This window comes from Vigna umbellata, chromosome 1 (genome assembly GCF_029865625.1).
Source record: "Vigna umbellata cultivar VRB3 chromosome 1, Vumbellata_1.0, whole genome shotgun sequence".
Classification (NCBI taxonomy): domain Eukaryota; kingdom Viridiplantae; phylum Streptophyta; class Magnoliopsida; order Fabales; family Fabaceae; genus Vigna; species Vigna umbellata.
The window spans coordinates 84,981,421-85,006,214 of NC_142165.1; the positions used below are offsets into that span (position 1 = coordinate 84,981,421).

At 33.1% G+C, this 24,794-nt stretch overlaps 2 protein-coding genes across 2 annotated transcripts; one reads left to right on the forward strand and one right to left on the reverse strand.

The window, feature by feature from the left end:
• Positions 1-104: 104 nt before the first annotated feature.
• Positions 105-15,436, forward strand: DIS2 (Arp2/3 complex, 34 kD subunit p34-Arc). The gene is made up of 10 exons (XM_047316591.2): positions 105-354; positions 4,562-4,628; positions 4,788-4,995; positions 7,691-7,860; positions 13,341-13,418; positions 13,585-13,717; positions 13,798-13,889; positions 14,426-14,482; positions 14,880-14,951; positions 15,050-15,436. The coding sequence occupies exons 1-10, from the start codon at positions 293-295 to the stop codon at positions 15,083-15,085; spliced, it is 975 nt and encodes a 324-aa protein (XP_047172547.1). The 5' UTR covers positions 105-292; the 3' UTR covers positions 15,086-15,436.
• A 5,899-nt stretch (positions 15,437-21,335) lies between these two features.
• LOC124840528 (Serine/Threonine-kinase, putative (DUF1639)) lies at positions 21,336-23,609 on the reverse strand. Its single transcript, XM_047316590.2, has 4 exons — positions 23,099-23,609; positions 22,019-22,466; positions 21,778-21,855; positions 21,336-21,609 (listed from the first exon to the last, which is right to left on the reverse strand). The coding sequence occupies exons 1-4, from the start codon at positions 23,371-23,373 to the stop codon at positions 21,556-21,558; spliced, it is 855 nt and encodes a 284-aa protein (XP_047172546.1). The 5' UTR covers positions 23,374-23,609; the 3' UTR covers positions 21,336-21,555.
• Positions 23,610-24,794: the final 1,185 nt, after the last annotated feature.

The following is a 24,794-nucleotide window of genomic DNA, read 5'->3' on the forward strand; positions in this document are numbered from 1 at the left end:
CTTTGAAGTATTTTTCAATGTATTTATATTCCTATTTTATATGAATATAAGCTAGTGATAGTCTAATAAGTTGAAGTTAGAATTTAAAAATATTTACATAGCATAAGAGAAAAGGTAGTAACTAATATAGGGCATGGCAGCATGAGAGCACAATTGAATCACCGAATCAATCATCGTCGTCATCAATCACATCACGACGCATGATTTTGGTTCTGCTCTGCTCCAAAACTGAATCCCAATCACGAAGAAAAGAATCCCTCGCTTGGATCTTGCAACACCGCGAGAGGGATCCATGATACTCCTGCAGTCTCATTCAAGATTCCTGCTCCAGACCTTGTTGAATCGGGCCCAAAAGTACGTTCTTTCTCCTTTTCTTCGCTTACACTTGCTGGGTTAAACATGCTCGTTTTCTTTTCTATAGCCACAAATCATTTTAGAGTCTGATACATAGAGGTTAAGGGCGCGAAGGTGAATATTTACATAAACATAGACGGCTTCCTTATTGGGAAGCACTTCATGTTCGCGGAGTCTCAGTAATAAGTGATTGCGTCGGTTTTATTTTTGTTATATGTGTAAGCATTCATCAGCGTTTAAGCTTTGTGCAAAAAAGTGTGCTTCTCAGAGCCTAATCCTCGCGGACCGTTGTTTAAAGTTGAAGTTGAATTTCATCATAGGAAGGTTGAGTGGTTCAAGGCATGTTGGACATATGACTGATATATTCAAGAATTGTGACCCTTCACCCAATGGTTAATGCTTTCCGGAGGGTTGAAAATCGATATCTTTGAATTGATGATGCCTATTACTGTAAATGCACCCTTTTCTTCTGGATATTTGGTTTATTTAGGTTAAGGTTTTTGGTTGGGCTTTTTAGCTTCATAGCAAATGTGCATGAGGTACGTTATCTTATCAGTTTTCTGTTGTATTAGTAATACTATTTGTATTATCTTATAATTTTCCGGATAACTGTTAAGCGTAAGATTGAAGGTAATCCAATCTATTTTGTATAAATGTTGGAGTATGTAATGGAATGTGTCTTGTGTTGATGGAGTTTTAGTCTGTGCTACTTAGGAACATTCTTTTCCTTTGTCTAATTTCTATTTAGTTTGATTTTTTGAAGTCTGGAAAGATTCTGCTGGGTCGAGTTCCTCTTTGACTTGAAAACATGTGGTAGCAATTTCACTCTTTAGCTAACCAGATATATTAACCAGGGTGATATTTCTGGGTGATGGATGGGAATGTTAGTGGCTTTGGATTGCCTATCGAGGGAGGATGATATAGTAAATGAGAAGCTGACCAAGTGAGCTATTCTTCTAATGTTTTTGAAGGGATTCTATATGTGAGAGAGATTAATTAATGAACAAATTCTTGAATAAGGAGGGTTAGAAGGGTGATTGAAATCCTGGTTTCTTTATAGTTTTGCCATTGGAAGAAGAACACCGAGTTTCATCAATGAGTTGGGGTTAGATAGCAGGAGAGTTGTGCGAGAAGTGGAATCTAAGTTTAGTTTTTTGAGTATCACTAACTTCTATGTACTTTTCTACTTAGAAGCCATGCCTTCTATAAATTTAGGTTCTCTACCTAGAAATGAGAATGTTAAGATGGGCTGTTTCCACACTGGAAAGGATAGGATAAAAAATGATGTCTTCAAGGGGATATTGGTGTGGTGAAGTTGACATGAAAATGGTCAGGATGATTTGGATTTTATGGAGACATACAAGGAAGACCGCTTAAGTGCTTTATAGAAAATTGGTTCAGAGTGCGAAAAAAAGAAATAGGCTATAAAGAAAAATCTCCCTTTGAGTTTTGACCCTCTACTACTCTCTTATTTCTCGTAGTGTACACCTTACTGATCAGGTCCAAGGCATCAATCTTGGGGTGGAGATTTGAAGGAACACCAAAATGAATTAGGCAGACTCAGAATGTAATTGCAGAAAATACCAAATATGATATGAGATTTGGAGAGAAGCAATGATACCTACTTTTGAGAATAAGAATGGCTAATATAGGACTTACTTTAGAAGTTTAAGGGTGCACACCCTCAACAAAACAGGTGTAGTTGTGCAGTTGAATACTTAACAAGTAAGGAAATTTGATGAGAGGGAAACGAAGCTTAGTGAGATTTTTTTTTTCCTTTTCAATAAATATAGTACTAATGATTAATTCGATGACGCATCACAACAATGTCAACCACCCAAAAAATTTCTTTGGAAATTTCATATGGCACAAAAGAGCTTTGGTGTTTTTATGTTATATCTATTTTTCTTTTGATGAAGGCTACGATGGGAGTATAACATGTCTCCCACCATAAGTGTTTAATACCTATCCTGTCATCTCATTTAGAGGTTAGTGGTTGTGATGGTTAAGGTGTGAACTTTAAGCCTAACTCAACCCCACAAAACCGGCTTGTAAGCTGAGGGTTGCACCCACTTATATTCTATAAATTGGCCTTATCTATAGTTGATGTGGGACTTCTAACACACCCCTCATGCCGAGGTATATACATCTCGAGCATGAGACTAAACATTAATGGGTGGTCCAATAGCGGCACAATAAGGGTGGAACAATATGTCCAACAAACAACAAATATCGCTACAATAGGCTCTAACCTGACTCTGATATCATGTTAAGAAGTAGACTTTAAACCTAACTCAACCCACAAAATCGGCTTGTAAGGTGAGGGTTGCACCCATTTATATACTATAAATTGACTTTATCTCTAATCGATCTAGGACTTCTAACACAACCATCCTCACGCCAAGGTATATACATCTCGAGCGTGGGACTAGACATTAATGGGTGGTCCGATAGCAGCCTGGTAGCGGGTTGAACAATATGTCCAACAAACAACAAATATCGCTAGGATAAACTCTCACCTAGATCTGATACCATGTTAAGAGGTGAACTTTTAAGTTTAACTCAATCCCACAAAACCGGTTTGTAAGGTGAGGTTTGCATCCACTTATATACTCTAAATTATTCTTATCTCTAGTTGATGTGGGGCTTCCAACACACTCCCTCACGCCAACAATGATATTTTCATTTATTTATTTTACTTTTTTCTTTTTGTCCCTGTCATTCCCATTATATCTCTTTCTTTTTTCTATTGTTTCTCTTGTTCTTCATTTCTTCTAAAGTCCCATCTGATGCTTGACCTTTCATGCCACAATAAGCTTCATTAGCAGCATAAGCTTCCATTACTGTACCATTATTTTGCACATTTGTCTTGATAAAAGGTCCTGACAGAAACCAACTTGCACAATTAAAGTGCAAGCTTTGTGGATGTGAGCTTGTTGTATCTCCAACTCTAACAATTCAAAACCATCGATAAATGCATTGAGATTGACACCTTTGGAAGGTTTGCCATCATGGGGCAAAACCTGGGTATTAGAGCAAACACAAGGGAACAGTGGGTTTGGTATGTTGTTGTGAGTGTTGGAATGTCACTCATTGTCCACATCCACCATGAGGCTGTGACAGTGGTGGAAAGTGACATTGTAGAGGTTGTGGGTGCCATTGGCATGCTGTTTTGGTTGAGAAGAAGAGGGAAAGGGGCTGTGGGGAAAGAGGAGAAGAAGTGGGGAAGAAAGAGAAGATTAAAAAGGGGTAACAGGAAATAGGGGAGAAAAAGGAGTATAGGAAAATAAAAGAAAATCACAACCATTGATTTCTGAATGAGATAAACCGATGAGTTTAAAATATTTTCTCTTGGTGGGAGGCATGCTGGACTCACCGTATTCATTGATTTTCCTTTTAGCAATCTCATATTGTTAATGGATACAAATACGTAAAGACTAGTGAGACTACCTTGCTAAGACAAGAAAGTGGAGAATGGAGAATGAAATCCTTTATTGTTATTTCTTTGTAAAATATGAAATAACAGATTTAAATTGTGTTGGAATTTCAGCACAGAAGGTGGGAAAGATTGAAAATTTAGTTTTAAAAAAACTGAATTTGGGAATGATATGTCAAAAATGGTTCTAGTAAGAATTGATTGTCTGTATGGTAAAGTGGAATCACTTTTTATGCCTAGAATCAATTTTACTCTTCAAACAATGAAATGATGTCACTTTTCGCAAAATTAATTCCACTAAATGAAAACTTGATTCTTTTTCACTGCAAAAATTGACTTAGTCAAAACACACATGATTACTGTGGTCTGGGCACTTTGTTGCTGCAAATTTGATTCTTCCTTCTAGCATATAGGCTTGGAGTCAAGGAGATCCAATAGGGACTCTGGTTCAGAAAATTCCATGTAATGAAGTGTAGCTACTTCCCTTCTTCAATGTAAAAAAACTAGATGGTAATTGGCAAAGCTTTTTAACATTTTCTATTGTTACATTTATGTGGAGTGTGTAATTGTTGACTTCGTTTCATCTAATTATACAATTTGTGGTAATATAATATACACTTTCAGCTAAAGAGACCACAATTGAACTGCATTTCTTGCAGCTAGGTCTATTGTTTCCCTTCTTCATGCTAATTCGCAATTAACAAATTATTGTGAAATGTGAACTTCAACTTTAACTATATACACAGTTTTAATGTTGATTACTTTTTTCAGTCTTGAAAAAGGAGTTGAACTGGATCACCACTGGGTCGAGTTTGATGATGTTCGATATCATATTCAGGTAACATTTTTTATGGAGACAATTGTCAGGAAAATATATCGATTATCACTTTTGATTCTTTAACATGTATGGTTAAATTTAGCCCTAGACAGTTTTTATTAAATTTAAGTAGTTTTGACAGTTTTAGGTTGCACATTAACCAAGCAACTGTGGTTGTAGGTGTCAATGAAGAATCCTCATCTTTTGCTGCTATCGGTTTCACTGCCTACTCCTTCTTCAGAAACTATTTTTGTCCGTGGGCTTCCTTTTGGAGCCTTTGAAGCAATAAAAGCTGCATATGGTAATCTTGTGCAAATTCTTGATCCTCCAAGGGATGGCTTTAACCTCACATTAATAATAAATCTGTCAAAGCTTCCAGCAAATCAAGGTATGAAGAGTTTTTGTATAAAACTGTCACCTCAACTTTCTATCCTCCTTTCTAGGAGGAGTCTTTCCTCATAAGCTGAATTAGTAAAGCTACTGTTTTTCTATGCATTACAAGTGTCAAATTTTCATTGGTCTAGTATGTTATTTTGACTCTTTTAGCTTCAGAAATTTACCTACCTTAATTATATATTTGTGTGTGTGTGTATTTGTATATATTAATTAGTGTATAATTGAACCACTTATTTGTTTTAATTTAAAAGTTGGATGTGGGCAGTTGTCTGAGTGAATATGGTTATTTAGTTCATATGGGATATTGTCATGTTTCATATATGCTTTGGGTCTATATTCTAAATATTTATGTTTCTTGTTTTGGTTCATCTTGTTAACTACAACAAAGGGAGAGACATTGAACTGAAACTATGTGTTTTTGAGATAGTATTGATGTTTTTTTTTTTTTTTTTTTTTTTTTTTTTTATATTGAGGAAAATGAATCACATGAAAGGATTAATCTGAAGGAAATGATATTGTTATTCAATTGATTGATTTGAAACAATATATCAACCTCTATATATGGAGATCTCTAACCCTAAAGTAATGATGACAAAGAGATCTCTAGAATCTTCTAACATTATCTAACAACTTCTAGTAGTACACTTACTGTCCTACTAACTACACTCTCCCTCAAGTTGGTAAATGGATATCTATAATTCCTAGCTTGCATGTAAGATCATGAAATCACTCGGTGGAAAGACCTTCTGTAATTAGTATACACTTCCATTTTCAATTTTCTATTCCTCTTGAACAATAGTCCCCATGGTGGACATGACTTCAGATATTGAAGGATTCTTTTCCTAACTTGTAAATGTCTCTCCCTTAGATCATGCATGAATTGACTAGCTACATCCACAATATAGGCTATATTAGGTCTGATGTGAGCAAGTAAATGAGCTTCCCGACAAGTCTTTGATATGGGCCTTTGTTCACATTAGAATTGCCTTCATCACTCCCAATTCTATGGTTTTGTTCTATAGGAGCTCTAGTGGCCTTGCAATCAATCTTGTTTCTTTGAGAAGATAAAAAAAATACTTTTTTTGGCAGATGAAGATGCCTGCCTTTCTTTGAGTAACCTACTTCTATCCCAAGGAAGTACTTCATTTTTCCTAGATCCTTAATTTCAAGCTCAGAAACAAGTTTTTCTTTCAAGACTTGTTTCTCATGTTCCTGTAACAATAATCTCATCAACATAAACCAAAAGTAGTGTAAATTTACCTTCTAGGAAATGGTTGATGAATAGGGTATGCTCACCTTGATTCTATTGATATCCCGTGGAGATCATAAATTGAGGGAGTTTACCAAACCAAGCTGCTTGAGTCCTCCTTAAAAGGCTTTCTTCAAGATGCACACTTTATTTCCTTCTTCAATAGACCAGGAAGTTTCATATATACTTCTTCCTTAAATGTCCCAAGAAATCATTTTTCATATCAAGTTGTTGTGATTCCCTATCAAAATAAGCGGCCAATGAAATAATGATTCTAATAGTATTCATCTTTGTCAATAGAGCAAATGTTTCCTCTTAATCAACACTATAAGACTAAGTATACTTTTAATCTAACTTAACCTCAAAATTAACTTGTAAGATGAGGTTTGTATCTTCCTATACAACGTTGTTGATGTCCTGCCACCATTGCCACGGCGTCTTTCTACTGCAGCCACCTCTAGTTCCACTACAAGTCCTCTATTATTTTTTTTTTCTTTCATTTTCCTCTTCATTTAGTGCTATCTCCCTCCCTAACTTCTTTTTTTCTTTTTCTACTCAAGAATATTCTCTCAATATCTTAAGCATTTAATCATTTTTTCCCACAACCCTAATGCCAATCAAATGAGGCAATTCAAGAACATCCACCATATAATTAGAAATTTAGAACATTTATCTTATATTTTGATATTATTTTAAGTTTGGAACTTAAATTTGGTGGTATTTTGATTTGATTTTATTGTTATTTAAATTTCTAGACATTATATTATTATTAATTATATGATTGTCTTTTATTGTTTTAGCATTGGAATTATATTTCTACATTTACTTATTAATCTATATTTATATATTGTACTTTTTTTTTCCGCTATGCTTTCGCTATAACCCATCATGGCTTCTGATATTCTTTTCATAGAGGATTTTTGGGGTTGCTGATATTTTCTATTATTTGGTATCGATAACATTAATTGAGAGAGATAGAAACAAGAGTATAGGATATGATGAATTTGTTGTGTAATGTACACTCTTGAGTATTCTTATTTATGACAAAGAAGAGGTATAGTAATAAGGAATAAATCAATAATTACTTATGAGAAATATTTTCTAAGATATCCCTTTATTGATGTAATCAAGTCACATCATATTTCCTTATATAATCTAACGAAATCATATTTTTATCAATTTGGGCTTTGGTACTTATTAGAAGTAATTATAATAATGCTAATGTTGTAGTTTCCAAGGCTACATGAGTGCTTTTCTCCCCAAAATGTATGGTGATTGTTCAGAATTCGTTAATCATCACTTATTGAAATTGGTCAGCTTATGCAAATTTTCCTGTTATATTAACAAAGATAATTCTGGTTTAATGAAGAGAAAAAGCAATTTTGATTAAATTATTTGGTTGTTGATGTTCTCTTACAACATTGTTGAACTTGTGCAGATCAAAAACATGCTTTTATGGTAAAAGTTGCATCAATAAGAGAGGTCGTCCTTGGTGCACCACTGAGAGTAGTTTTAGAACATCTTGCTGCAAGGACTGTTGCACCAGACCTGGATCCACTGGTTGCCCTTGTTCATCGGCCTAATGAGTCTTTCTTTCTTTTTCCTCAGGTGTGATAATTGCGGCAACTTTCTGTTACTAAAGCCCTTGTTGGTTCTTGGAATATTTCATTTTCACTTTTCTTCCTACATTAAGAACTAGTTCCATAACCATGCTATATTTAGGATTAACTTCTTTTAGGAATAAATGTTGTTTCCTCAATATTCTTGCCAAGCCTATATGCATGCTATGTGTGCTTAGAAGGAAAAAAATACATACTAAGGAAAAAGTGAGGTTGTTACTGAAAGCACTGCTTTCAATACCGGATATCAGTATATACTGAGACTTGAAAAGTGCTGATGTGGGAGAACTACTGTTATGGAATTTTTATTTTTAATGTAATTTAGTATATACATATAAATTCTCCAAAAATGATAAACAATAATTAACAATAAAATGTCATCTGTGTCTTCAACAAAGATACAAGCTAACATCAATAAAAGGAAAATATAGGTTCCTAGATAGGAATCTTCAATCATCATCTTCTAAATCTTAAACTCAAGTTGAATTTGAGTGATGAGTTTCCTCTAATTGTGAGAATTTCCTTTGGTTTTGGAGCAAAGAACTAAATATCATCTTATGAAGGCAACTTGTGGTGAACAAATTCTCAGGTCCTATAATCGAATTTAATGTGCTTCTCTATGAAAATTAAAAAACACATTTAATAAACTTGAACTTTGAAGGCAATTCACATTTGATTTGAAAGACTAGGGAAACAAGTGATTTCATTCCTTGTATTACATTTGGTAAACGGCAGGTTTAAATATTGAAATATTTACACCAATTACGATCCTAATAAAGGAAAGAAAAATCATATCAGATCCTAAAAAGGATAAAATCTTATTTGGAAAAACCCAAGCCTCACATTAACTGGAAACAAGGTCAGAATAATGTATATAAGTGGGGGATAACACTCACCTCACAAGCCAGATTTATTGATTTAAGTTAAACATGAACCTAATTTTTAAGATGGTATCAAAACTGTTAAAATAAATAGTCTTAGATATAATTGTGGTAAAGTTGTTGCGTGCTTTGTGGTGTACCTAATTGCTAGTTATATCTTTTCAAATTCTCTATTCTTCCCTCTTATGCATTGTATACGATGTATACAAATTTATTATAAATATGAGATCCTACGAGAGGGAAATTTACTCCCTCTCAAATTCATTCTAATTCCTTTATATTTTTCTCAAGTTAGTATCAGAGTGAGTTGATCTCACTTTGCCTATCTCAGTCCGACAAAGGAATTGTCATCTGGTCACTCGATGCGGCTTCCATTGGCATAAATAGTCTTCTGCCGCCAACGTTTCATATGATAGGTCCGATGTGTAACCAAGCCCCAAGGGTTTAGCATCTGAATCCCGTCCAATGTGGCATCACGTGCTGTCCATTATTGCTGCTGCCCTAGACACACGTGTCTCATGTGTTGCCTTCTAGTGGTCAGAATCTTTTCAGACCCACACTGTTTGACTTGCTGGAGCACTGTGAGCCCTTTTTTCCCTTTTGTTCTTAGTTCCAGGACCATTTGGTGAGGCTTCTAGTGTTGATCACGATTTCTCTCCTTTAAACCCTAGGTTTCTCTCTCTTGAAAGCCTAGGTTGCCTTTGTTCTTCTTTGTTGCATTTATGGATTGTGTCCTTGCCTTTACCTTGTTCAACATGTTTTCAGGGACTATCTCCTCTTTTTCCAAAATTCCTTGCATGACTTTTGAAATTTAAATGGAAAAAACTATCTATCTTGGTATTCTTTAGTTGAGTTGGCCAAGGTTTCCATGATCATTTAGAAGATGGGAGTTTGGTACCTCCAAATCAAATTCAACCGTGGAAGAAAACTTATTTCAGCTTTGTGCTCTACTTTGGCAATTAGTAGAGGCCAACATTTTGGGCACTAAGGTCATTCAAAACATGTAATTCCTTTTGGAAAAAGACCCGTAATATTTTTGCAAATGATTTCCAAAGCCTGTATGATTCGGCTAATAAATTGGCCTCTCTTAAGTAGTCTAATAATGACATAATGTCTTTTATTGGTGAAGTTCAATCGATGGTTGAGGAACTGAAGATGTTCTTGGAAGTTGACTCATTAGATGGGATAAAAAAATTGACAAATAAAATTTTAACTTATCAAGAAGTTCCTTCTATGGAAAACTCGATAACATGACTCATGCGTGTTCCAACTCTTAAGAATATGAATATTCAAGAATTTACTAAGTATTTTGTCATGATTTCTGCTCGTGGAAAAGGAAATGGCGGCACTAGAGGAGGCATGGTGATAAAGGATATTCTTTATGCATATATTGTAAACAAATGGGCCACATCCAAGAGAATTGGTACTCTTGACATGGCTTTCCTTACAAGACAACCAATATTTCTAAATCTAAAGGTTCTGAACCAAAATTCTCTAATGAAGAATACCATGAATATTTAAGGTTGAAATCCAACAATAGCGTAGCCTAATCATCTACTACTCCCAGTTTGTCAACAACTTGGATTTACCTAGTGAAAGATCGTTATGAAATTTGAAATCAGTTTGGAAAGGTAATCAAAATCTTACAAAAACCATAGTGCTAAATAATATTTTTCCTTTAATTTATCTAAACTCTTAGATAACATGAAATTTTGCATCAGTCTACTTGTCCTCATACACCTAGTTGACACGGCTAGCATCTTATTGCTTGGTGCAAATATTCCTGTTCATTATTAGTTTGATGCTATCTTGACTACCTATTTTCTCGGTACCATAATACATTCTTCTTCACTTGAAAATAGAGTTCCCTACTCCATTCTATTTCCAAACATCCCCTCTTTCATATCTCTCCACGTGTTTTTGTGTATGTTTTATTGTCATTTTCCCCATGCATGTATTTGTCTCACTGTGTATGTGGTTGATATTGTTATCACAGGTAGTGTAAACTTCCGTTTGTCCATATCTCGAGAAAAAGTATTTCTTGTTTTTCATTCCCATTGACATAAGAATGAATACTATAATTTACATTTCGAACAGGCATGAATCTAGCATCTATATCATAACTTCCGTCTTGAAAGTTTTTTAGTGTTTTTATCCGATACCCACGATTTCTCTCAATTTTTAATTCAATACACAAATTAACAGGTTATGGACATTGGTTATATGTTGTCTATTTTCAACAATTTCCACTGAGGGTGATAAAATGATGTCTTGAGTGGTTATATATCAGGACCTTTGAAAGAAATCAATGCATCCTGTGTTCCATACATATTACTTTTCTATACAATTTCTTTCAAATTCATGAAAATTTCATGTACTAATTCTTCAATACCTATTATGGTAGAATATTGATGTGGTATTTTCTCTGATTTTACACGTGTGATACATGTTCCCTCTATTTCTCCGAGTAAAATTCTTCGGATTGCAATGCCTATTGTATCGGCTTGACCTTTCATAAGAAGGGTATTGTACAACTAAAACAATATCATGGTCAAAAGTTTCAATCAAAAGATCATGGTTTGGTCATAGAATGGTTTGGTCATATCTCAAAGAAAGTATGCTCTTGACATTATAGGAAAAACATGGTGATAAATACTAAGCTTATGGACACACCTATGATCCAAGTGTCAAACTCATTCCTAACCAAGGACGACTATATTTTGATCCTTGGTAATACATACGGTTAGTTAGTAATCTAAATTACCTCACTATCACTTGCTTTGAGATCACTTTTGTAGTGGTTGTAGTAAATCAATATTTAAGCTCTACTTGTCAAGACTATTAGGATGCAACCATACAAATCCTAAGAAGGCTCCTGGAAAAGGCCTTATTTATGGAAATAAGGGAAATACTGAATTGATGGATATTTTGATGCATACTAGACAGGGTCACCAAGTGATAGACATTCCGCTTCAAGGTATGGTGTTCTTGTTGGAGTAAATTTAATATCATGGAAAAGTAAGAAATAGAGTACTGTGGTAAGATCAAGTGCAAAAGCATAATATAGGGCAATAGCATTAGTCACTTGTGAGCTCATATGGGTTAAACAACTCCTCGAAGAGCTTAAATTTGATGAAAGTACCCAAATGCACCTTGTATTTCACAACAAAACAACATTACATATTGTCTACTATCTTGCTTTTCATGAGAGGAGCAAACATATTGAATTTGATTGTCATTTCATAAGAGAAAGATTCGAGTTTGGAAACGTCACCACTAGCTTTGTCAACAGTAATAATAAACTGACTTGACATATTTGTCAAGTCTCTAAGAGGACCGAAGATCAATTATATTTGTACCAAGCTAGGCACATCCAACTTCTATGATTTAAAAGAATATCTAGATTATAAATGTTATATCAGGAACATTTTTAATTATTCCCATATCTTTGTTATTCAAACATATTAAATTTTCTCTATTTATTGTATTAATTCCTTTTTCTCAATATAAATGCTGTCTTAGAAAGGTCAACTTCATGTTTTTCTCTCACCTAGAGTTTAACACTCTTGAATCATCCTAAGAACCAACTTTAGGAATTGCAAAATAAGCAACCAATGACCAAACTCTATATCTAGCAATCTGGTTCATTAGGTGACCCATTTAAAGCATTACAAAATATCATTTTTCCTATGAATCTTGAAATCTAGAATCAAGTTATGATTTTTCAAACATAACAAGCATTAAGAGTATTAAATAAATCACTAACAAAGATGAGTGGAGAAAATCTTGTGTGTATGTGTATAAATACATTAGAGTTTGGATTTATTAAATTTAATTGCAACAAAAAGTAGATTAGTTATTCATGGTGAGTAACCAATCAAGATTACAAATCATAGAAGGGAGAATAAAAGAGTCTCCAATGGGTGCGTCCCAACCTCTAAAGAGTCTTCTTCTGCCTCTTTGTATCTCTCAGTGCTTGGCTTCCATGCCCATGAATGCTATTTGTGTGTTACTGTTACAATATAGGGGGACTTGACAAGTTTTATAATTTCATTAATAAGAGGATTGTAAATTACTGAGTGAATCTTCAAAAGTTCATTTGCCGAAAATTTTCCTCCACAAGATTTGCTGAGTGAAATGGGATTCACTTAGAGGTTTATGCTCCAAAGGAAACAATCTTCTCCACCTCACTTTTACTTCAAGTTTCAGGATCTCTCTGCAATGAATTCAAATGGTGAATTATGATTTGCTCAACGAATTTACAGTTGCACATATTCTTGAATTAATACCTACTTGGCTTGGCTTCTATCTGAATTAAAAATTAAAAGGGATCAAAATAATAATAACTACATCCCTGAATTAAACTCAATTAATTACAAATGGGGTAAAACAAAGTTTAGAAGTTACAAATTTCATTGAATTGCCATCAAATTATGACCATTAAAAGGTTAAAATAGGAAATAATAGTGTTTTTTTTTTGTGTTTTGTGCAAATATGCTATGGGAATAAATAAAATGATAAAATAAAAAAAATAAATCTTTTAATTTGAAAATGGAAAAATCAGTTGATGAAACGTTTTTTTTTTCAGGCTGACAAGGTGACTGTGGTGTATCCTATGAGATTCAACGATTCAATAGACATTGTTCTGGCAACTTCATTCCTGCAGGTATGGTTTCTTCGCTATCACACATCTAAGGTCATAGGGATTAGTGAGAGCAGGGAGAGAGATACAAGTCTCAATTTGTTGCATTTTGCAAACCATTCTTGTGTTGTGCTTTGCTACTCTTGGATGATTTGATGGTTTCAATTTTCAAGATTTGTTCGTAATTTAGGAATTTGTGGAAGCCAGGCGTACAGCAGGACTTCATAATACCCCTCCTTGTTCGTGGTCTCTTACTCCTCCACTGGAAATAAAAGGAGTTCCTTCTGATGCATTATCTGCAAATGCAGGATTTGTGACATTTGGTTAGTGTCAGGTTCCCAACGTATATGTGTGTGATTTTTTTTCTCTTGCTAATGTCACTGCAATATGGTCGACTCTGCAGTTATTTTCCCCCGTCATGTTGAAGGTCATAAATTGGATCGTACAGTATGGAATCTGTCAACTTTTCATGCCTACGTTAGCTATCATGTTAAGGTGTGGGTTTCTTCAAACCAAATATTTCAGTTGCATAGATATTATTCAGTATTGTTATGACAATGTACTTGCTGATCTTAATTTGTTATCATGAAGTTGTTGCCATCTCTTGCCTGAACTATTATTGTTATGCATTATTTAGCTTGGGATTTAAACTATCATCTTTGTCTCTTAAGGAATAATAGTTTGAAATGATAAACAAATATTTTACTCTGAAATATTTAGCTGTGAAGGATTTTATTGGATCTTAAATAAAACCAAAAAAATATTTTCTTGTTCTATAAAAATACTTTTGCATTTAATTTAACTTGTTTAAAGTATAATTTTTATTTAGAAACAGAGAGGGACATTGGTGGAAAGTTATGGAGAGATTATATGGTTTAATATAGATTCGATCACTTCCATTGTAAGTGGGGTATTGTGGAAGAGTTAGAGAAGCTTAAGCTTACTTGTCTGGCCAGTAATCTTTTTTTTTTTTAACAAAACCTGCATAAATGATGTTGCATCCTGATCTACGTTATGCATATTTGTGACAGTGCTCGGAAGGATTTATGCATACACGTATGCGGCGTCGTGTGGAGTCCTTGATTCAGGTACCCTTACATTTTATTTACTTATTGAAGTTAACTTTGTGATTACTAAAAATCTTTTAGTGCTTCAGTTTTGTTTGACATTGCAGTAAAATATGTTTGATACTGGATATTACGTAATGGTTTAGGTATATGCTTCATTGAAAAGCTTTTTATGATCAGGGAATGTTCCCTGTCTTTTCATATTTTGTTCTAACACCGGCTTCTGGTTGTTGCAAAGGAACGCACTTAATTTGGAAGATATAACTGGCATCCTAGGGCCCAACTAAAATACCACACGCTATATTTTATCCATTGAAAAATTTGTACAGTTGAAGTGAACTTCTGCTGCATTGGCATATGTGTTGGTGGTCATTTTCCCTTTAATGATGTGTCGAGTTTCACTGCACTTGTTTTGTAGGCTCTTGATCGTGCCAAACCAGACGTTGAGAATTCAAAGAAAACTTCATTCAATAGATCGTTCAAACGGCTGGTTAGTTATGTACATTTTTGTGATGGTTTTTAACTAAATTTTCTTTTATTTGTGTTTTATAATTAAACTTATGTCTGAAATTTTTTACTGGCTTATAGGGTCTTAAAGATTCAAGTACCAACTCAGTTTCGTAAAGGAGAACTTTGGTGAGGAAGATGTTTGGCTTCTGCCCTCTATTGGACTATACAATCGCCAACCAAGGAATCAATTTTGCATGTTTGCAGAATGTTCCAGATGCTTACAACTCGAAGATTGATTCTCCTTCTGAACCCTTCACGCTCAGTATTCAAGGGCTTGCTGGTCTATTTCTGCACATTGCTCCAGGAGCTTGTAATTTATTCATGGAAAAGAATAGGATACAAATACAAGAGAAACGACCAAACAAATTAGTTATTAAAATGTATAATTGTTTATCATCTTAATGCGCTGTACTATATATCTGTATTTGGGGACACGCATCAAAATATCTTTCTTTTTGAGGCATTCATCAAATTTTCCTTTCACTGTAAAGTATCTATGATTTGTTGATACAAGTTTAAAGATGTGAATGAGGTGATCTGGATAAACTATTTTAACGTATAAAGGGTTTTGAATAAGATCGTGCATACCCGTAAGTTCCTCAATCTCTAGGGAATCTGTCACTGTTTTCAGAACTATTTACCGTAGTTGATTTGAGCAGAAAAGACCATGAAATCAGCATCTTAAGCTTATTCCGTGTTAACGAGTCATCTGAATTTGTTATTCCCACTTCAAATGTTTTCTTGATTATCCCGGCAAACCTATTGCTACAAGTGAGAGATATAAAATGTTCACCATCACAAGATGGGATTATAAGTTTTGTAAAAATTAAAAAGTCTATCTTTAATGCTTATCATCTCTTTTGAAATTGAACATCCCAAAAGTTAATTTTGTTTTTACACTCTTTGGTGTTGATGATGGTTACATGACATAAGACTATCCCAAAATCAACACAATAAAAATAGAAAGAGATATAACAGATGATTCAAAGGATTTATAACAAAATCAATAAGTAATAGATAAGACAAACAAATCTCTTCAATGTTCATGATGATACAAGAAGTTAAAAACTCAAAAATTATGATTATAGCTTATAGTTCACTTCTAGAATACTTGAGTCATTGTAATTTTCTTTTAAAGTTTTGAAGTTTGTTGGTGAACATCTAATTATGGTTTTGTAGATTGGAAAATTTCCTGATTGAACGAGTAGTTGCTTGGTGACAAGTATGTTGTTGGATGACGAGTCCCTTATATTTCAACTAACTTTTCACTTAGAGCTCTGATTATTAGAAAAACTCTTGTGAAAAAGGACTTTGGAAAAACTTAGTGTGGATAGAGCAAAAACTTTCACCAAGTGTATCTTAAGTAATTGAGTGTTTTTGTTGTTAAGAAAGTTGTTCATCCTTTGTCTGTCAAAGGAGGTGTTGTTCATCCTTTTTGTGTCAAAGGGATGTTATTCATCCTTTGTATATTAAATAAAAGAAGTGTTATTCATCTCTTGTGTCTTCAAGAAAGGTGCTTTCTATCTTAATCTTTATTTTCTGATTGTAAGTTGTAGTTATTTGTTAGTGATTGATTAATCCCTCTTTCGAGAGATTAACAATGGAATGTAGAGTCTTTTGATTTGAATCAATATAAAACTAATGTAAATTTCTCTTTCCCTACATTCCTTATCTTTATTGTTATATTTAAAAAGAATCAATTTTTGTTTTAAAATTAGTTTATAAAAAGCAAAATTTTTTAAAAGGCATAATTTTATTAAGCAAATCAATTAAAGCCTCTTAGTTTTTGTTCACACCGGAACATTCTGTTGCATGATTGTAACATTTAAGTTTATTTATATATTTCTCAAAGACAAATACAAGACACCTATGGTTGGTCAATTTATGAAATTAATTTCATTTAAGAGAAGATTCTCTTGGTTCTTATTATAAAACATCATTTTTTTTTTTAATCAAAGATTGAAATTTTTGTGGCGAATATTCCTTGACTAATGAATTTGTTAAATTATGACATCTATTCATCTTTTTATTATTCTGCATTCCTATTTTATATGTTTGGTATTCTCTTATTAATCTTATCTATTTTACAGAAGGAATCCAAATTCAAAAACAATTATAAATTTTTTCTAGATAGGATCGTATTACTATCTATAGATAAAGTTGTTTCAAGGGTAAAAATGTTAATAAACGTAGAATCATGTGAAAACGATGAATTGGTGAGAGAAGAAAATGGAAAAGTCATCATATAGAATATACACATGTGGTCAATGTGAGAAAAATGACGTCAGTAAAGAAAGTGCCCAAGGAGACTTATAATGATATTAAAATGTGACTTCTAAATAACACAAACTTTATGTAAAATTAAAAAAATAAAAAGGAGAAATAAGGTAAATACCATTTTACCCTTAATAAAAACAATTTAGGATTACATATGTTTTTAGTTCCTTAATTTTGATGTGAAATTAAAATTCATTATGTATGAGATTTTAATATATTTTGGTCTCCAAACTTTTAAAACGAATAGATATAATTTTTTTAATCCAAAAAAATAATAGATCCATTTATTTTTTAAAGTGTAGAAACCAAAATATATTAAAATTTTAAATAGAGACAAATTACAATTTTACGCTAAATTTTAATAATTAAAAATATATTTAATCCTTTAGAAAAATAACAATATTCCAAATTTCCAAATGCAGAAATATATTCTACATTGCTTAATTTAAAATAAATTTAAAAAATTAATATATTCTAAATTGTATAATTTGAAATATACTTTTAAATTAAAAATAAATTCAAAATGTATTTTAGAAAAAATACATTACAATGAGAGTTGCTCCTTCCACCATCCCAACAACTCCCTATACCTTTCCAAAAAAAATTTAATTACAAAACTATCCATTTTACTTTAATATTTTACTTTTTTATCTCTTTATCAAAATCCTAAATGCCTACCTTATTTTCACTCAAAGTGGCGCAACCCCACCTCCCCAAACTCTCACTTTCAAACTTTTCTCCTTCTCCAGATCCGTTCCAAACTCCTTTTCTCCTCCAGATCCGTTTCTTCCCAACCCTTTTTCTCCATAGCATTTCCATTTCATTTGTTCTTTCTTCTTCGTTTTGGTCTCTTGGTTATGTGATGATGGTGTTTTGTGTGTGCGTCTACTGTGTACATTTTTTGGGTCCACGAGAGAGGTTGGTCATGATAGATATTTCATTTTAATTTTAATGTATTGGAATATCTTGTGTGATGTATGTTTGGTTCCTGTGCATTTTCTATGTTTGGTCGCTGTGCGTTTTTTGTGTGTGGAGAGGAAGAAGATAACCGATCAGGCCTCAACGGATGTAGCATATCCATTTGGCCTTGAACGAATGTCGATATCCGTCTACAAATGTTGACATTCGTTTAAGACTCCAACGAATACCCACATTCGTTACGGTGATAGGCTTATATATTCAGAAAACTTGTGAAGAACGCGGACCGCCTTCAACGACCAGACGAAGCACTCCCACCCTTGCACCTTCTTTTTCTTGCACCACTCCAAAACTTTTTTGCTACTGCCTCTAATCACTAGAGAACATTTTTGCACCGCAACGAATCAATGCTATCTCCAACCAAACACACCACAATATCCCCATGCTACACCACCACAATTTCAGCAAACAAAAATTAAAGGGAGAAAAAGATCCAAAGGAATTTCATTCAACGGAATCAGTGGACTGTTGTGGAGGTGCATTGATACAGTGGTGGAACCATTAACGAAAGGATTGATTGTTGAGTAAAAAAATAAAAAATAAAAATGAAATATTATTGAGGACAAAAAGGGAATGGAGAGATGGAGGGAGTAATGTGTGGTGGTGGAAGAAGCAACTCTCATGATATTTTTTAAAGTCCATGCTGCAAGCATAAATGGATCCCGACCCTCTTTTCTTCCATTAAACCCATCAATTTCCTCCATTTGACCCTAGGGTGTTACTCCCTCCACCCCCACACGTCTCTTCCTCCACCTCCCCAATTTTCTAAAATGCCAATTATATCCTTCTAAAATGACAATTATATCCTCAAAAGTTAAAATTTTTTATTTTTATTATTTTAATATTTTAATTTATTTAAAACTTCTGATTTACTTCCCTCTGCACCTCTTCCTCTCTTCCATTTTCGTTTACCTTTCTCTCTTCCGTTAAGCTTCTTCTCCACCTATAACAAATTCATATTTTAACAAATTCATATTTTAACAAAATTATTACGTTTAAAAACTAACCATATATAACATTTAAAATTATAAATTTAAATATAAATTACTGTAAATAAAATAAACAAATAAAATAAAAACGAAACGTAAAAGGAACACTGCCTATGGACGGATGACATCCTTCAACGGATGTCAACATCCGTTTAAGGCAAAACGGATGTCGACATCCGTTTAAAACGGATGTCGACATCCGTTTTGCCTTAAACGGATGTTGACATCCGTTGAAGGATGTCATCCGTCCATAGGCAGTGTTCCTTTTACGTTTCGTTTTTATTTTACTACGTTTTGCGGCTCATGCAAGGATTATAGGCTTGGATATTAAAAGGATTATTGGAAGTATGGGAAGGATTTAGGGTTTAGGATTATTGGAAGGATTATGACTACGTACCTGGAGAGGAACCACGACAAGGACACTACACCATAAACGCACTGCACCACGTACTGCACCGAGAACAAGAAGAAGATTGTTTGATAATTCTTTTCACGATCACCAAGCTTTGTAGAAAAATATTTTACTCATACAAGAAACTACGTAGGTTATCAGTGAAATATGTTATAAATGAATAAAATTAAAAAACAACAATTTTAAAAATAAAATTTTACTGAGGGGCAAAATAGTAAAGGAAAGGTGGAGGAAGAGATGTGTGGGGGTGGAGGGAGCAACACCCTTGACCCTATCGTTTTCTTCCATTCAACCCCATCCTTTTCATCCGTTCAAACCCATCCATTTCCTCTGCCAATAAGGGTACAGCTGGAACTTTAAAAATTATGGGGTGAGGAAGAAAACATGGAGGTGAAGGAAGCAGTGTCCATTGTTTCTTCCTTGCCTTTATAAATTTGGGCGTTTCACCTGCACTTCAGTTTTACCATACATCTACAATTTTTTTTAAAATACCTGTAATGTCCTCCATTAAGATATGATTAATTTTTAATAAAAAAAAATATTTTTTTATTCATTTTGAAATGGACTTTAACAATATATTTTTCACACTCAGAAATTGACAATTGCCTCATGCCCCCATCAAATTTCTTCATGCACCTCACAATACAAGAAAAATACTCAAAAACCCTTTAGGATTGCGCCACACCACCAATGCTAATGTTGTCATTGTTATCAATTGTTACATAGAAAAAAGAAGAGAGAAAGTGTTAAAAGAACTCATTTCAAAAAAGAAAAAAATTTAGAAAACATTTCATATGTTTAGAAAACTTTTTTTTTTCTCAAAACACATTTCATGTCGGAATATTTCGAAAAATTTATCCCAAAATATACTATATCCATTTAGAAAGTTTGTGCTGAAAACATGTTTGGAAAACATATTTTGGAATGTATTTTTGACATTCAGAAATTTTAGAATGGAAAATGACCATAAAAAAATTGGGATGGAGGAAAAAACATCTTACCTCCCCATTCAAATTAATGGAGTTTTCAAATATTAAAGAGTTTAGGTTAATAATTTGGTCCCTGCACTAGGTTAACTTTTACATTTTTTTGTAAACCGATTCCTCTACACTTTAAATCCATCTTCCCACAAACTTCTACGACGTTGTAGTAATCCTTTGTCAATAGTAATACAAAAAAGACTATATAACCTTTATTTTTTTTTATTAAATAAACTCTTTCACGATGTTATTTTTTTCATAAATTAAATTTAGTAAAGTTAAAAATATACTATTAAATTAAAATTAAACGAAACCAAAAAAAGAAAATCTTTATGGTCATTTTGAACATCTTGTTATCCTTTGAACTTCCACTACCAACTCCCCGTGAACATATTAAATGTGTTGAATTTTTGGGTGGAGTAGAAATCCGACAGATAGAGTTTTAACTCGTTTTCTAGATGCCACGTCACATCATATTGGAATTCAAACATATATCTTCCTCAATACAACAAAATAATCCTTTCCAATATTTAGCACAACATTTTTTCATATCTTTTGTCTTTTACTGAAATACTATCCCATCAATTTAGTCCATCAAAATAATAATAAAAATTAACAATTTTTTAAAATATACTAAATATAGATTTTTTTTAACCCAATCGAGAGATAAATTAAATACTCGAATATTAAGTCTTAAAAAAATTATACAACATAATATTAAAACACAATTCGTGTCAAACAGTTCTTAATATTAATTTGATAAAAAAATAAAATAGTCTCAAAATTAAAGAATATAACGTAATTGTCGCATTTATTACATAAACTAAATCAAAATTTACCTTCCATGGTTGTCACTAATTTACATATTCAAAAATAAAAATGGTCATTGAGAAAAAAAAAACAAAATCATGAGCTTTCACTCTGCAATCTGATCATCACTGTCTGCTGCTATTCCGACTCACTGTCCAAGTTTTCCATTCCTTTCAAGCCTCTGCGTTTTTGCTGCATATCCAACATGATAGATCATATAATGCACCAATCTCAATAAACCAAGATATATCCAACATCATAAGATCATATTTTTAAAATTTAGTCTCTCGATTTATCAAACACCAACAGTTTCATTCTTATGGTTGAAATTTCATAAACTAAAACAAAATTGTTGGATACCTTCTTTATGGATTTCTTCTCCCTAACCTCATATCTGCTCTTTGTCAGTTCTGATAGCCACATCCCAGGGAAACAACACTGTAAACCAATTATCATATCACAAGAAATCAATTTTTCATTTGTTCTGCTCTATGAATTAGACAAGCATAGAACTGAAGTGAGGAAAAAGAAACCAATTATGTATAGATTTTTCTTAAATTTTGTTTCAGTTTTTTCAAATTACAAGTGTTTCTTGGTATACCTGCAGAATCCTGTCAACATTCTTTGCTCTCTTCTTTGGTCTTTGAGGGATTTTTGTCCCTTTCATAGCAAGAAAGTCATCTTCTTTCTCCTTTCTTGAGAGAGCTATGTATATCCTTGGCCACTGAATCACCTCAACACTGACCTTGTTTCCATTGGCAGCAAGGGATGAGGAAGCAGGAGTAGTGGCAACACCAGCTTCCTGTTCAGACTGCACTGAGGCTGAATCTCCTTGACTATTATTCATTCTCTCAGAGGCTTGTTGTGTTGTTGAAAATGCACTTGGCTTTTGGAACTTTACTGATCCAGAAGAAGGTACCCTTCTGCTACTTCTTTCCATGCCAGAAGAAGAAAGTTTTGGTGCTGCAGATCTAGAGACAACTGGGTTACTCCCCTGACTGTTTCTTGAAGGTGACTCACTTCCACCCAAAGAGGGATCTTCCAAATTCCTGTCTCCAGACAGAAAAAAAAAACTTTTTTTAGCATGAAACTTGACTATCTAGTTTGAAATTGAAGCAGCAGAAGTAATCAAGTTCTTCAAAAGTTTAGATCCACTGTAATGTAGATTCAGAAACCAAAACAAATAGGTGGAAGTTGAACACTGTTTTAAGAAAGTCACCTTCTTGGGAAAACAGTAGAAGCAAGGTGTTGTGTTAATAAGAAAAGGAATGACATAAAAAAAGCAGAAATTTTGCCTGGATATGAATGTTATATCTAATCTCAGTTGGTAACATGGATGTTCAATGTCAGAGATAAAAGGGAAACAAAGTACAGTCCAAGGGACAATAAGGGATCCAAGAAAGTTTCAAAGAATTAGGTCATTTTTGGAATGACAAAAATGGGGAGGGGGAAATAGTCCACTTTGGCACTTTCAACAAGGTTGAGATCAGACAAGTTTGATCCAAACTCAAATGCCATTGAATCAAAACAAAAAAACAGTGATACCAAGAAAGATAGATAGATAGATAAGTAGGCACAAACACAAACGCATGTGTGGTTTTACAAGACATGATTAATTATGACAGAAGGTAATATGTTGAACCTATTTAAGAATGTAAATAGAGAATGAGAGTGATGATACCTAGGGCTGTGCTTTCTACCTCTGCCGCTGGAGGCAGTAGAAGAAACAAGTGGTGGTGGCGGCGGCGGCATGGAGAAGTTGGGAGGAACAGAGTGAGAGATTCTTCTGATGTTGGTGTGAACAGAAGATGATGAGTCTTCAATGGCAGCCCTGGAGAGCCTTGATCTCTTTCTGTGACCCCACTTCAGAAGCACATCACCACCACTTGGACTAGTGCTCGTGCTCATGCTGTGACTGCTCTCTGCTGTTGTCTGAACAGAATCAAAAGGGGACATGTTGGGCTTGTTCTTCTGTTATATATATATATTATGATCTTGGTCTTGAGATGATGATATGAATCTGAAACCTTTGTTTTGAAAACCACCTCAACAAGGAGATGCAGAAGATGCTGCTGCTTCTGTTGCTATTGCTATTTCAACTTTGCATTTGTATTATTATTATTATTCTTGCATGTGATACCCACCATGTTCCCTTTCCTTCTATTTCCATTCCTTTGAGGGAAACATTTCAAAGAATAAAAAGTAAAAATCTGTATAAGAAAAACAACATCTTTACTTAGTCAGTTCTGGAGAATAATTTAGTCAAGTAATTTCACATATTCAAGATCTTCATGTAGATATAACTTAACAATCAATAGATTTTGTTTAGCTTTTTTTTCTAATGAAAATTGATTAAGAAATACTTGAAAAAGAAAATGTGGTACAAAATATTATTACTTTGAGAATGAATGACGTTGGAGTCTAATTATCTAGCTGCATTTGATAGAATGAAAAGGAAGAGAAAAGAAAAGAGATTTAAAAGTGATGTGAATATTAGAAGATTTAAGAGAAGGTAGAGCTCATCATTCTGTTTCTTCACTCACATAATGATTATGATTGAAAAAGAAAGTGTGTTGTGCAGCATCAAAATGCCTTTAAAAAGAAAGGTCACAAAACATATTTATTTAAATTATTAATAAAAAATTAGTAAAACATGACCTATGTGTATATGTCTTATTATTTACTTTAAAATATACATAATATGTTAATATATAAATATTTCAAATATGAGTTTCTGATATAAGACTGACATCTAAGACTAACATATCTTTACAAATTTATAATTTAGATTTTAATCCTTCTAATTTTTGTTGTTGTCAGTTTGGTTCTCAAAGTTATAGTTCTTAAATTTTAAAGAGGCCAAAAAGGGACTTTTAGGATAAGTTTGGTTCACTATAAATTTAAATTTAAATTAAAAATACATATATAGAGTGAGCGTTTTTTAGATATGAAATGAAACTTGTAAATTAAAATTAGTAATAATGTTGAAGTAAGTTAGAGGTCGGCTGTTATATTACCTACCAATAATAATCATTATTATTATTTTTATTGTAATAATTTATTATTATTTTTAATCATGTAAAATTTTCACATTTTTATTAATGCTAAAATTTATAATATTATTAAATAATATTAAAATAATTTGAATGTTCAAGATATTTATTTGTTTAATTAAGTAGGTTGATTTACATGGAGGAATGAATGAGCACATTGATTGCATTTTTTAAAATAGGAAGATGGAGTAAATACTAGTCCTAGACTCTTTGACTGATGACCAAGAGTACCATAAGTTTATTGTTGTTATATTAAGTTCTCGTCATTAATGAATTGAGTTCACCCACTTTTTTTATTATTGCTGCAATATATCCAAATAATTT